Genomic DNA, 15,057 nt, shown 5'->3' on the forward strand with positions numbered 1-15,057 from the left:
GGGACCTTACTTTGTCCCCCTCTGGTTCAGCCGGTCCTTGGACTTGTATTATCCTGTCGTTGATCTGATTATGTCAGTCCTGTCCTCTGCATCAATCTTGTTGAAACGAACCGACGGGTGATGCTGTAAGCTTTGGACTGAATGAGCACCATTGCGTGTAAGTCGGGTTTATATCCCTTCTAGCCATTTATGCGTTTCAAATTACAGCCGGTCTTTTATAAGGGACACGTCTTTTAAAAGGGACACCTCTCTAATTTTTGTATAGGCTATTGGCGCTGACATTGCGTTATCTGTCTGGATGACTGAGGTATTCCGCATCTGATGCTACGTGACAGCATTTTTGTAAGTGAAAGACCACCCTCAATGGTACGTAAGATTGGTACATCTGTCCACTAGCGTGTTTTCACATTAATTAGTGTAGTGATGTAGCAATTTGCTACTTTATCTTAATTTCTCGCCCATAGCAAAAAATTCTGCGGTTCAAGGCTTGAAGAAGAAGCAATCTTCCCAGATACAGTTCCATGGTGACTTCAAGGTCCCTTTTTTCACGTAAGTTTATACGTCCCAATGGGGATTCATTAAGGGCCATTCTCATTTACCTATTACCAACCTCTAAACTTTCAAATTGCAGTCCGTGATATATGTTTGGCATCCTAGGCCCCCGTGTGGGTCGACAACAGTAAATCTCACCAATCGGCTGATTGGTAGATAAGTTATGTGAGTTTTTTATACTCTCATTTTTATTTGACAAATCATTAGCGTTTTCCTCTGTGTAGTTGTGAACTTATATCACTTATGTTTGAACCTGACTCCTAGCTGGTTTTACCTTAATATCCAACATATGAATTTGTATCACTTGTGTTTGAACCAGACTTTTGCTGGTCTCACTATTTTTCTCAATACTTAGAGGCCCATTAGGCCCTAAGCCCATGGTCAATTGATGTTAATAAATTATTCTTTCTAATTGGATGATGATTTCAACAGACAGTGATCTCATCGTGTGTTTTAATTTGACAGATAGTATTGCCCCTCCTCACCTTGCCCCTTCTGTCCTGATGAAGACCCCGTTAAAGGACCTAACTTAGCCTACGGCCAGGGGTCGAAACGTCGACGGCTTCTCTTTTCAACATAGACCTCCGGCACCTGTCCTTTAAATAGCCTGAATACTTTATGTGTGATCGTTGAAGGTCTTTTGTGTATCAATATCTACATTGAATGCCCTAACTTTTCAGGCGTTTGTATCAAATTTGTTTTGATTCATATGTGTATCAACTTTGATTAGATTCATTATGATTACGTGTATTCCTTTTTTATCTTTACCCTGCTTTGAGCACACCCTCTCCTTCACTCTTCTCCCCTCTCCTTCCCCTACCTTGGGGCTTTTTGTAAATGATTTTTGAATGTATTGTTAAGTAGTTGATACTGGGTATTGAAAAATAAATATCAATACTTTCATTCAGTAGCTCTGATTATTGCCTATAAAGTGAAAATAAGTCTTGTTTGTAGTGTATGGTATACATAACACTTTTCCCTTGCAAGGACCCTCTCTACACATACCACATAACGCCCAGGTCCCCGCGACTGCATGGGTTCAACCCCCCTTTCATGTAACGTCCTCTGCGCAGGTGCTGACCTGCGAGGTTCTTTGTTTCTTAATTTATTTAATATAAACCATGGTGGAATCTGAACTTTTGTCCTACACAGAGGAATATATCAACCAGCTAACGAAAGACTTGTCTACCACTTTTTTATCTACTTCTGTCCCCACTATTGATGTGACTCTTAATGACAAAATTTCTCGTCTGGAAAGACTTGAGAAAAAGCTCATTAGGACCAGGCTGCACGGACATCTGTTTACCAGATACCTGCAAGAAAATATAATTCCGGTGGGACTACAGATTAAGATCGAGCCTGCAATATTTGTAGACGTCCCTAAGTTTAAAGAAGGGTTTAGCTACGTGTCAAACAACTGCTCCCGGCACTGGATGGTGCTGGGGGTTGAAACAGCAGCTGAACAAGTAGTTACTCTCAGCAAGGAAATCGCTGACCTCAAAGCCGAAATCTTGGGTGACAGCACGCTCACAAAAGCCAAAGAAGCTTTGGAGAACCTTGAGGCTTCTATCAAAGAGTTTGACATCACAGCTCAAACCAAAAAATTAGAGAAATTGGCTAGAGACCTTAAGCAATTTGACAAAAAGACTGTGTATCCCTATTTACACCCTGACTATTATAAGCAGGACACCCAGGGTCGCTTTTCCAACCGGGGACGCGGTGGATACAGGGGAAGACGGAATTTTTCAACCTTTTCTGATTCCTCATATAGTTCAGGCAGTGATAGTGAACCAGGTCCCAGCACCTCCTACAATTACCCACCTCCAGACCAAAGCTACCAACAATATCCCCCACAATTCCAACCTCCTTTTTTAGAACAGGGCCGTGGACAATGGCGACCCCCACGAGGACGGGGAAACAACTGGGGGAGAGGACAGGCGAGAGGCCAGCAACAGAACTCCGGCTGGGATGGCAACAGGGGCAAACAGAAACGGGTGACATTCCGGCCAGAAGTGCATGGAGAGATATCGACCAGACGCAACACCTACAGGTGGTGAATGATGCCCCCGCTGCTGGACAGGACACACCATGTCCTAGCATACGGCAAAAGAGTCCCGTAATTAACATCTCCAAATATCAATTACAAGAGGACGAAATTCAAGCTTTATGCAAAGGCCTCTCTTATGTGCCAACTGCGCCAGCCAACAAATTTCTGCTAAAAACTGAATTATATAGGTTTTTTAGAAAGATCAGGCTGAGGTACTTTTTTCGCAACCAGACAACTAGACAACAGAACTCGATCACTGGGCTCAGAGAACCATCGACTTTCTTTCCACCTACTTACGCGATGAGCCACAAGATCTTAGCGTTTGAAGAGATTGTGACATCTGCGGTTGACCAGCTCCTTGAACACAAGAAGTTTGTAAAATTTAATTTGAGTAAAAAGGAGAAGAAGGCATTGACAGACCTTGGTACCAACAGTGACGTTGTCATCAAACCCGCCGACAAAGGCGGGGCAATTGTTGTGCAGGACATGACAAAGTACAAGGAAGAAATCTACAGACAGCTGTCAGATGGAATCAGCTATCGAAAATTACAGAGTGACCCTTCTAAGGATTTGGCAATGGCCATTTTGTCCATCACGCAAAAAGGCCTGGAAGATGGCTTTTTGCATGAGCAAGAATTTAAGTTTCTAAATCAAAAATTCCCTAGACTGGCGACGATTTACACTCTACCGAAGGTTCACAAGAACCTGGATGCTCCTCCTGGCCGCCCGATAGTATCGGGATGTGGTTCTATGTTAGAGCCACTCTGTAAATACATCGATTTCTTCCTCAAACCTATCGCACTGAATACCCGGGCCTACCTTCGAGACACTACTCAAACGATAAACTTAATTGATGAAAGACCGTTTGATCCACAAAAGGAGCTTTTAGTAACTTGCGATATAGTATCGCTTTACACCAGCATCCCCCAGCAGGAAGCGTTGGATGTCATACAGGAGGCACTAGATCGAAGACCTGCCCCTGTACAGGTTCCCACCTACTTCATCATTGAGTTGTTAAGCATCTCAATGACACAAAACTTTTTTATCTTTCAAAAAGAGTTTTTTGTTCAGACAAAGGGGGTAGCGATGGGGGCTACCTTTGCCCCGAACTTGGCCATTATCTATATGGACCATTTTGAAACCCAGCACATCTTTCCAATCAGCAATCCTTTTCATACTAATTTGCCCGTCTGGGTTCGATACATCGATGACGTTCTATGTATCTGGAGAGGCAGCAAAGAACAATTGGCCACATTCCACCAGTGGTTGAACTCAAGAAACCCGAACATTCAATTTACAATGGAATCCAGTAACGAGTCCATTCCTTTCTTAGACATTTCCATTTATGTGGATAATGACCATCTTAGGACAACGCTCTTTAGGAAACCTACGGAGCGAAACTCCCTACTACAGTATGGGAGTCACCACCCAAGAGGCTTAAAAGACAACTTACCGGTGGGGCAATTCCTGAGGATCAGGAGAAATTGCTCCACTAGAGTGAACTATATAAAGGAATCAGAAATTCTCAATGAACGTCTCATTGCACGTGGCTACCCCACACGTATGGTTAGACGGGCCAGGAAGAGGGCATGGTATAATCCACGAGAAAGTCTATTGAACCCTGTACCCTCCGCCCAAACTGTATGTGAACGCCTCATTTGTGTGACAACCTTCTCCACACGGAGTAATGAGGTGAAACAGGTCATCAATAAGAATTGGCATCTGGTGGCAGATGAAATAAGACAATCCAATCTTCCTCTTCACTCCTTTAAAAGGGCAAAAAGCATACGTGACATGGTGGTTCATTCCTACCTTGAACCAGAGAGTCTCCCTACAATCACAACATTATGGAATTTACCTCCCTTGATGGGTCATTTTCGATGTGGAAACTGTACTGCCTGCGACACTACTGTTCAGATTAAGTCATTTACTCATGGTGGTCGCACTTTCACATTGAGACACCATACGAACTGTAATTCTTCCAGTGTGATCTACATTATTAAATGCCCATGTGATCACTTATACGTGGGGCAAACCCAACAAAAGATAAAAGCCCGAATCTCGTCCCATTGTAGTAGACTGAGGTGTAAAGTATTGGGTGCGCCCTTAGTAGAGCATTGGCAGAAGGAGGGTCATTCGGTGACTGACCTAAAATGGTGGGTGGTCGAAAAAGTATCCTTGGGTACTAGAGGTGGTAACCTTCAGGGAGCCCTGAATATACGTGAGTCAAAATGGATGTCCCTTTTGGATTCCATAAAAAATGGCCTGAATGAACAAGATAGCAGCCTGGCACAGTTGGCAGCACTAGGTTAAATCCCTAATGAATATACATAGCAATATGGCTGTAAATTGGTGAAATACCGTGTGATTGAGAGTCCGTTTCAAGTTTTTGGAAGTACTATTCAGTCACATTCTCGTGGTAGAGAAGTGCATGAGTTACTGTCAATTACATTGCTATTCTTCTCTATCAGAATGATAATGTCTGCATGTGTACCGGATAACCTTTCCAATTCACTTGAATTAAGATCATAACGTGTCATCATAATGTTCTGGATATTTCCTGTTTGATTCACTCGCCTACACCCTCGTGTTGTAGAGGTGCGCGAGCATATTTGAAGCATAATTGAAATGTTCACTGTGTGCCCTTAATGAACAATATGTCTCTCGACAAGGTTTTCCTTGCTGTGTAAAAATCAAAACATATTTGTGGGGGGTTCTGCTCGCCTACACCCTCGTGTTGCAGAGGTGCGCGAGTATTATTCCTGATTTGTTGTCCTACTTTAATTGGTGTAACATCTATCCTAAATAATTTATGTAGCTTTGCTCGCCTACACCCTCATGTTGCAGAGTTGCGCAAGCATCTGAGAATGTTTTTAATTCCGTAATGCAGCCTTTAACTTAGAACCACAAACCTCATGCTGTAGAGGTGCGCGAGCATTTGAGAATGTCTTAATTTATTAATTTGTTGCCCAAATGAATATTAAGCCACTCGCAATGTTGCCCTTAACTTAGAACTACAAATCTTGACTTGCGCAACATCCTGAGTAACTCTTTCATTTCCAACGGGCTGTTTACCTACAGACCACGCCCACAACTCCGCGTAGCGGACTTACAGATTGACTATGGATGCGCAGGGACGCCGGCGGTAATCGCCAGCTATCACAGGTATTAGCGCCCGGTTTCAAGAAGCGGGAGCCTGAACATCAACATCCAGTGTACTGCAATGGTCCTTCGTAATTCTAAAACCCGTCCCCCTTGTGTGTCGTTTTTTTCGTAGGATTGATTTTCCCGCGAAATTTTTCGAAGTCGACCTCTGCATCAATCTTGTTGAAACGAACCGACGGGTGATGCTGTAAGCTTTGGACTGAATGAGCACCATTGCGTGTAAGTCGGGTTTATATCCCTTCTAGCCATTTATGTGTTTCAAATTACAGCCGGTCTTTTATAAGGGACACGTCTTTTAAAAGGGACACCTCTCTAATTTTTGTATAGGCTATTGGCGCTGACATTGCGTTATCTGTCTGGATGACTGAGGTATTCCGCATCTGATGCTACGTGACAGCATTTTTGTAAGTGAAAGACCACCCTCAATGGTACGTAAGATTGGTACATCTGTCCACTAGCGTGTTTTCACATTAATTAGTGTAGTGATGTAGCAATTTGCTACTTTATCTTAATTTCTCGCCCATAGCAAAAAATTCTGCGGTTCAAGGCTTGAAGAAGAAGCAATCTTCCCAGATACAGTTCCATGGTGACTTCAAGGTCCCTTTTTTTACGTAAGTTTATACGTCCCAATGGGGATTCATTAAGGGCCATTCTCATTTACCTATTACCAACCTCTAAACTTTCAAATTGCAGTCCGTGATATATGTTTGGCATCCTAGGCCCCCGTGTGGGTCGACAACAGTAAATCTCACCAATCGGCTGATTGGTAGATAAGTTATGTGAGTTTTTTATACTCTCATTTTTATTTGACAAATCATTAGCGTTTTCCTCTGTGTAGTTGTGAACTTATATCACTTATGTTTGAACCTGACTCCTAGCTGGTTTTACCTTAATATCCAACATATGAATTTGTATCACTTGTGTTTGAACCAGACTTTTGCTGGTCTCACTATTTTTCTCAATACTTAGAGGCCCATTAGGCCCTAAGCCCATGGTCAATTGATGTTAATAAATTATTCTTTCTAATTGGATGATGATTTCAACAGACAGTGATCTCATCGTGTGTTTTAATTTGACAGATAGTATTGCCCCTCCTCACCTTGCCCCTTCTGTCCTGATGAAGACCCCGTTAAAGGACCTAACTTAGCCTACGGCCAGGGGTCGAAACGTCGACGGCTTCTCTTTTCAACATAGACCTCCGGCACCTGTCCTTTAAATAGCCTGAATACTTTATGTGTGATCGTTGAAGGTCTTTTGTGTATCAATATCTACATTGAATGCCCTAACTTTTCAGGCGTTTGTATCAAATTTGTTTTGATTCATATGTGTATCAACTTTGATTAGATTCATTATGATTACGTGTATTCCTTTTTTATCTTTACCCTGCTTTGAGCACACCCTCTCCTTCACTCTTCTCCCCTCTCCTTCCCCTACCTTGGGGCTTTTTGTAAATGATTTTTGAATGTATTGTTAAGTAGTTGATACTGGGTATTGAAAAATAAATATCAATACTTTCATTCAGTAGCTCTGATTATTGCCTATAAAGTGAAAATAAGTCTTGTTTGTAGTGTATGGTATACATAACACTTTTCCCTTGCGGGGACCCTCTCTACACATACCACATAACGCCCAGGTCCCCGCGACTGCATGGGTTCAACCCCCCTTTCATGTAACTGTTCCAGGTTCAAGACTCACTCTCACAGTCCTTGGTTTTCCCTGAAGTGGGGTTTGGGTCGCAATAGTTTCTCACCAGGTGAAAATTGAAATAGAAATTGCCACTTTCCATTTTTTCAATTTGGATTTAATCTCCTGAAATCTACAGTCTTTCAATAACTTTAAACAATGGCATCTCTTCTTCTGACTTTAAGTCTGATTTTTTTTTTTTAATGCAATTCTGCCTCACTTGACTTTGAGCTGCTCTGTCAAACACTGGAATAAAATGAATTACTCCCAGCAGAAATTGATGGTGGCTGCCAAACAAGCTTTCCCAATTTATATTTGCAATACAGAATCTACAAACACTTTTTTTGTGCTTCTTCTGTGACATTACTGTAAAAGCGCTAATGAACATCACCATTAAACTATTTACTGTAACCGTTTTTAGATTGACTCTTCTCACATTTACTCCAAATCCTTTAGTTTTAATGAGAATTAAAAATGAAATCTATATTGTGACGATCGAATTCTTCATTTTATAAAAATGAGCCACACATAAAATATTTCAAAAATCCACAAGGTGGCAGTGTTGTCAAGGGTTTTACTGAGTAAGTGTGCCCATCCTTGTTGCCAAAATGTTGTAAATAGATTAGGTAGGCAGCAGGGGAGTACAAGATGGCACAGCAGAGCAGTAAACCTCACAGCTGACCAGACCAACTGCCAAGGTTGGAATCTCACATACCAGATAGAACACTCTTAGGTACTATGGGAGATTGGGAAGATAGGAACACCAAGAAAGGACTAATGACACCAAGTAGTCATATTGAATGAAGTACAAATATACAACACACTACTAACTAGCGATGAAAACTTCAACAGTGTTTTTCACCTTTTTGTGTAGAGTAAGTGCACCAGCCTTTTGCAGGTGATAACTTTCACTGTTATTCTAGTGATTTTATGTTCTGGGTATTAACAATTGTTTAAATGTCTTAGGTTGAAACGTGATTAAAAGCACTTAATTGAAACCTTTCTGGTCGTAACAGCATATGGGGAACTCCGATGTTGCCTGGGGCAACCTTGAAAGGCAGCAGAGTGTACACAATCTGAGAAGTTGTGAACATAAACCAGTGTAGAATGTAGCCTCTGCTTAATTATGTATAATGAATGCGTCAGATGCTTGTGCGCCAGTTACCTTTTAATTCTTGGAGTCCCTATTCAACATAAATTGTCCTACCATAGTGTTTCTACACCTTAATTAAACATAAAATTACCTTCTATAGTTATGTTTTCTGTAAATCACCACTATTTCGGTTTGTCACCTCAACATCAGCACTGGCTATCAACATAAACCGGTTTTACTATGGTCTGGGTTCTTATCTAGGACCATGAGTGTTCGTGTTTGCTGACATCTTTGTCTGCCAGCTCACTTTAGCTCTGTCCGTACATCTGTGAATCTATTCAAAAGCTTTTATTGATGTGGAATTCAAATGGCTACTTAGTGAATGTTTTTTCCCAGACAACCTTACATAATGGCTATTTTTTTAGGTCGAGCCTGGACTACTCATGCGCTGCAAGGCATGCTTTATTAGAATATGGACTTGAAGCTCAGCCCACTCTCTGCCCATATTTTTTATTGGCTTGTGTCATTGTCCTTTGTAAATTCTGGCTTCTGATTAGTTAATAGACTTGTTAGTCTCTTCTTAGTATCGCCTTGTCTTCATTTGTAACCTCCCATGAGAACTGTCCCGTTTACTTCTGTTACACAGTATGTCTTATTTAGTCTGTAAGCACTATTTTCTTTGAGTTTCTCCTACTGCAGGCACGACTTGCTTTCCTCCAACATTCAGCACGCCATGCTCTCTTTTACTTTCCAAGCAGTCTTGGACAATGGCAGCCACTTCTTTGAAATGAAATAGGTCTTGCATTTACAAGAGTTTGAGCTATCGGCATTGTAAATGACAAATCCTTTTATTAATGTGTTAATTGGAATGGTCCTTGGGGAGAGGCACCCGTCAGGGTTGCCCTCTCTCCCCTCTTCTGTTTGCTCTAGCGATCGAGCCCCTTGCAGTCTCCGCCCGCGCTGAGCTACAGCAATGGGGAATTACGGTAGGTGACACTGTCAATGTGATCTCACTCTATGCTGACGACGCACTATTCTATCTAACTTCCCCCTCCGAGGCCCTTCCCGTTTTGATGCGGACCCTGGACCGCTTTGGTGCGGCCTCTGGGCTGCGTATTAACCTCAGTAAATCCCTGGTTTTCCCATTGGCAGGTTGTACTCCGGACCCAGGCGTGGACATCCAATATTTGGGTCTACGTTGCGAGCAGGAAGTATTCTGCTACCTTGGCATACAGTTGGCCGCAACTGACGAGGCCCTGCTGACTTATAACATCGACAGAGTACTCCAAGCTCTCCACAAATCGGTCACCTTTTGGAACACACTCCCTCTCTCCCTTATGGGGTGCTTGGCGATCGCCAAAATGGTGATGCTTCCCAGGATTTTGTACGTTTTGCAGAATACCCTATGTCCATTGCCTCCCTGATTGTTTCGCACACGGTGAAAGAAAGGGCTCTGAGGGAGGCCTTGATGCAGGGACGTGGCGCCGATAAAACTTTGCCATATGTGGTGCGTCACACAGCAGGAATCTGGCAGCGATTCGTCGAAGGTATTAAGAAGGGCCCCATTTCATAGGGAGCTCCCGGTGTAGATCTTGGCCCCGGTACTCCGGTTGGAGGAGAACATGTCCTACCGAGCGTGGCGCTGTGGCGAATGTGAGACCCTGGCGGACCTCTACCCGGATGACTCTTTTGTGTCCTTTGAACGTGCCACATAGTTTTTTGGGTTAAGTAGGGGGCAATACCTCCACTACAGAAGCCTCCAGGACATAGCCAGAACAACGTGGCCCCAGTTCCCGGAAGCGCCTCCACTCACCTATACTTTTGACATCCTTTTATCCTGTGACAGAGGTAGACGGCTGATTTCCCTGCTCTACTCGGCCATGTGTCGGAACTCGACCCCTCCCCGACAGCGCCGGCTTGGGCGGCCTGGGAGGCAGATTTGGGGGTGGAGCTGGAACCGGGACAACGTAAACTAATCGGGCTCTTGACCCGTAAGGTCTCCTGCAATGCCTGTTTCAAACTTATACACTTCAACTTTGTCCACCGTACCTATATAACCCCGGTCTCTCTGAATCGCATGTCTGCAGATAGACGTCTCAATTGTCCTAGGTGTGGGGTGCAGAAAGCGGGGTTTTTCCACCTAGCGTGGGAATGTCCTCTGGTTAATACCTTCTGGAGGGAAATAGTGGACCATATCGGTCGTGCCACAAAACTCAGAATTGTGCTAGACCCGCTCCATTGTCTCTTGGCTCTAGTGCCCAAGCCTAGAAAGAAGAAGCTGTCTTATAAATTCTTACAACTACTGCTAGTCTTGGCAAGGAGGCGCGTGGCTATCACCTGGATGGGTCAAAGGGCTCCCGAGATCTCCCTCTGGCTGAGGGATGCCAGAGAATGGGCCCTAGCTGAAGAGACTCACATGCAGCGCACTCGCAGAGATGGGAAATTGCAAGATGATCTGCTTGCTTGGAGGATGTTGTGCATAGAGGGCTTGACAGATGATGATTCTGATGCCACCAGCTCTGAATTATTCACCCCTGATGAGTCTGAGACCGAGTGTGCTGGGGGGGGGGGGGGGGGGGGGGAGCCGAATTGGGGGGTTTGAGTCCGGTGTAGTACCCCACCGAATGCACGCTAATATTCCTTGGTACGTATAACTGTGATTCGCTGTGATCCCTACAGGTCTTTACTGCATAATAGTGACTGTGCCTTTGCTGGGCCTCACATAGATAGCCTGATTCTTTAAATACTTTAATAATGATGCCATGCTCGGGGGGTTGTTTCTTGTTTTATGTTAAGCAGAATAAAAAAAAGTAAAACGAAAAATTAGCGAATACAAAGATAGTTCTGTATCCTTAACGCACAGCTGAGTTTTCCTTTCTGCATGCTCTGATTCTACGCCGCCCAGCCTCCGGGATGTGGGCCTATATGGCTGTGTGTTGTCCTGGGAACTGCATGTTAATAATCTTGCATATGTGTGGTTTGGATGACCATGTAAACCTGTGCCTTCTTATGATTTCGCAATAAAAATATTTTTCAAAAAAAAGTGTTAATTATCAAAACAGATAAATAAAAGGCATTTCCATGTACATGGCAATAGCTAAAACACGCAAATGCTGGACCTTTTGAATTGCAAATGCTTATTCTTTCTTTAGTGTTAGCACTACCAGCGAGAGAATCTCTGGAAATCCCCTTTTGTCAGCGGTGGGTCATTGGTGGCACCCTAGGATTACAATGGTGGTATGGAAACCTAAGGGTGCTGAGAGAGCTAGGGAAACATGCTGGGATTCCAGTTCACCATTTCTGTGAAAATGCTGCCATAGCAGTGAGTGGAATGAGTTCCTGTGGGTTCCATAGGTGCCAGTGACCTCTAGAGGTGCAGCTCGGTGAAGAGGGAGGTGTACAAAGTGGCGATTGGACGACTTTGCCAATATCTGCCACAGCTACTATTCTGCTGCCATGGTCGACTGCCCCTCTAATCTACTGCTACTCCTAGTGGTCGTGAAGGGTGGTGGGTTAGCGGGGAAACCGTGCTTTCAGCCAGGTCTAAATCAAGGCCCAATATTAAATTAGATTGAAAGATTTGTGAAGATTCTCCGTCATAAAATGAGTGACACATGGAAGGGATTTTTTTTTTGTTGCCTCGGTCACCTGACCTAACTGTTTTCTCATTCCCAGGAGAATAAAGTTTCTGTTTGGTCTACTGGCGAATTTGAAGGCGTGGGACCAGATGGACAGTATGAAGGCGATCATCAGTTACTGTGCGACATTGCACATGATGGCGACGTCTTGGACATGCAGGTAATGCAGTGTGTGCAGCAGCAGGACCGATCCACACATTCTACTCTCTTGCTGTTTATTCATCAGATTGTTTTACACTTTCACAGAGCATAGCCAAGGTCATGGAAGCCTCTGCTCCGTGCACACTAATTACACAAATAGGTATCTCAAAACTCCAAACACAAAAGTTAATGATGGACGAAATGATCTGTTCATAACCAGAGAAGGTCGAAAACTAGAAATTGTGTTTAGTTAACTGATACTTCCTACCAATGTTCCCTCTAAATATTTTCCTCTGTGTGCGGCAGTATAAGGTCTGTGCGCTGCAACTAAGGCTATGTGCGCTGGGAACCAGACCGCGTGTGTGGGTGCAGTGCCAAATATCACTCCAAACTTTTGCTTAAAAAAGGGAAAAGCGTGCATTTCCACACATGTAGCGCCAGATAAAGTGTCTTAAGGCAGGTTTTCATTTTAGATGTACACGCAATGACATGAATTGGTTACACAGGCAAGAACACTTTGGGTTTAGAAAAGCACAGGACTCCAATGGTGGTATCATAATAAGATTTTACTAAAGATCCTCAACTCGAGCACTGTTCATAGGGTAGGGAATGTTGGGAACCTATACAAGATCACATATATACACAATTACAGAACATATTTACAATTTGATGTGCAAGCTACAGAGTAATATCTGACTTTTCCGTCCGAGATAGTTTGTCACCAGTCCAAAATGAGCCCCCTACAGCAATTCGTTATAACAACTTCTGGGTTAAAGTAACTTGTGGTGCAGTCGGTGTTGTGAATGCTTTGCAAAGGCTGGTCGTTGTTGAGACTGCGAGGTAAAGGAGGTTTCCCGTGATTAATATTTCTGCTGGAGAGTGTTGTTTGTCTAGTTGCAGTTTTGACTCCATATAAAGTAGTGAAGATGATTAATAGGGCTGTTACAAAAATGTGTATCAAGTGTCAGAGCTGCTTGCAAACTGCATGTTATAGATTAAAGAGTTTTATGTTTTTTTTTATCTTTCACTGAACCTATGATGGTAAAAAGGGTTGGTTTAGGTAGAAATACATTCTTATTAGTAAAGACAACACTATCCACTCCAGTACGTTTTAAACCTTAGAGTTCTCCTACAACCACTGGCTCAAATTAAGCACTAGCAACACAGTCTGTTGCCTGCCGGCTAGGCCTCTAATTGAGTTTCAGGTTAGAGGGATGAGTTCTGTCTTCAGCATTCAACCCCTTTATGAAAGTATAGTGGTTGGCACATGACACGATCCAAAACACCAGCTGCACAGGATTTAGGGCAAAACAGAAAAACAGTTCACATAGATGATTTTATAGCTCCCTATCCAAACTACAAGTAATGTTTGTATTTACCCCTGTTTTATATTGCAGGACAAATATGTGATAGTATTTTCAAGGCACATTTTATTTGTTCTTAAAAGATTAACATATATGCTTTTTAAAATTAGATTAATATATTGAACCACATTCTGCCTGCAAAGCTTATAAAGACTGCATCCGCCTTACAACTACTTCATTTAAATAAAAACTGTCCTGCGTTTTTATTTATTTGTTTTGGGATTGAAACGTAGAAGGCCAAAAGGTTCTGAATTAAATATCCTTTACCTTTTGGAAAATGGTTCAAATGGCTCATGCCTTTGCGTCCTCAAATATGGAAGGCCTCAGGGTATCTCTATTTCAAACATATGACAATAAGCAGCAAGAGCCTAGCGCCAATAATGGTCTCTCTCTTCTTTTGTTACCTGCTTGTGATGGGTGATAGCTAGTCACTACAGGGTAATGACACAGTTATGGCTGGTGCCATAGTTAGTCCATGCAGGGGGAGGAGAGCTTCGGCCTATCATTGGAGAGGGTGCGGCACAGAATATTTAAAGAATTAAAAAACTAAATCGTCATGAAAAGGAGACACAGGGAAGAGGACACAATAAAACGGGTATGAAGAAAAGTAATAGATTGTGTAGAAGCACTAGAGTATAGGTAGCCTAAAAATGAATGTGTCCCTCTGTAATGCAACTGGTGCTTATGTAAAGCGCTCGGATACCTTCGGATCGAGTAAGCGCTATATGAAACTGCCAAAGCCCACAATCTGCTCCACAGCCCCGAACTAATAAAAGAAATGCAGTCTCAAACATGACGTGTGCTTTCAGAATCCTAATAGCATAAGTTGTGCTTGTTGACTTTCTGCATTCCTTTTCCTAATAGTGTGCGGCTGCAAGGCTGATTGTGGGCCTTTGAAATAATATTCATTTTTTTTTTTTTTTTTGAAAACCTTTATTGTGCATCAAGGAAAGAACAAATACGGGCCCACAACCATCAGGCCGGCCACAAATACTCATGAAGCACCAGTGCATGCAATACGGCGACACAGTAATACGTCATTACCATCAGCGAGTATTTAAGAGTCACACTGTAAAACGCCGTGATACCATGTCCCAGGATCAATGAAGGTTAATTTTAAATTTTCTTTGCAGCTATTAAAATTCAATTTGTACGGTTTCTCAATCATGAAAGGAAAATAATAGGCTAAGAAGGCAAAGTCCGTGCAGGTGGAACATGACAATAGCTACAGTTCACCACGTAATCTAACAACCCAACAATCAAGTCTCCCCCCAGGCGGTATGGCAGCTAGATGTACACGCAACAAGGGTATCAGTCCTAACATCCCATCCAATGTCCGCCGCCACCCATCCCCTAGTAAGCCTAGACACGGAC

At 43.0% G+C, this 15,057-nt stretch overlaps 1 protein-coding gene across 1 annotated transcript in view; it reads left to right on the forward strand.

Annotated features, from left to right (window-relative positions):
- NUP43 (nucleoporin 43) overlaps positions 1 to 15,057 on the forward strand; it is a 173,610-nt gene that overhangs the window by 36,574 nt on the left and 121,979 nt on the right. Inside the window, exon 2 of the mRNA XM_086927313.1 lies at positions 12,216 to 12,338. Coding sequence (XP_086783439.1) covers positions 12,216 to 12,338 — 123 coding nt within the window. The remainder of the gene's footprint in view (positions 1 to 12,215; positions 12,339 to 15,057) is intronic.

The sequence above is a fragment of the Lissotriton vulgaris genome, chromosome 6 (assembly GCF_964263255.1).
Source record: "Lissotriton vulgaris chromosome 6, aLisVul1.2, whole genome shotgun sequence".
In the NCBI taxonomy this organism is placed as follows: Eukaryota; Metazoa; Chordata; class Amphibia; order Caudata; family Salamandridae; genus Lissotriton; species Lissotriton vulgaris.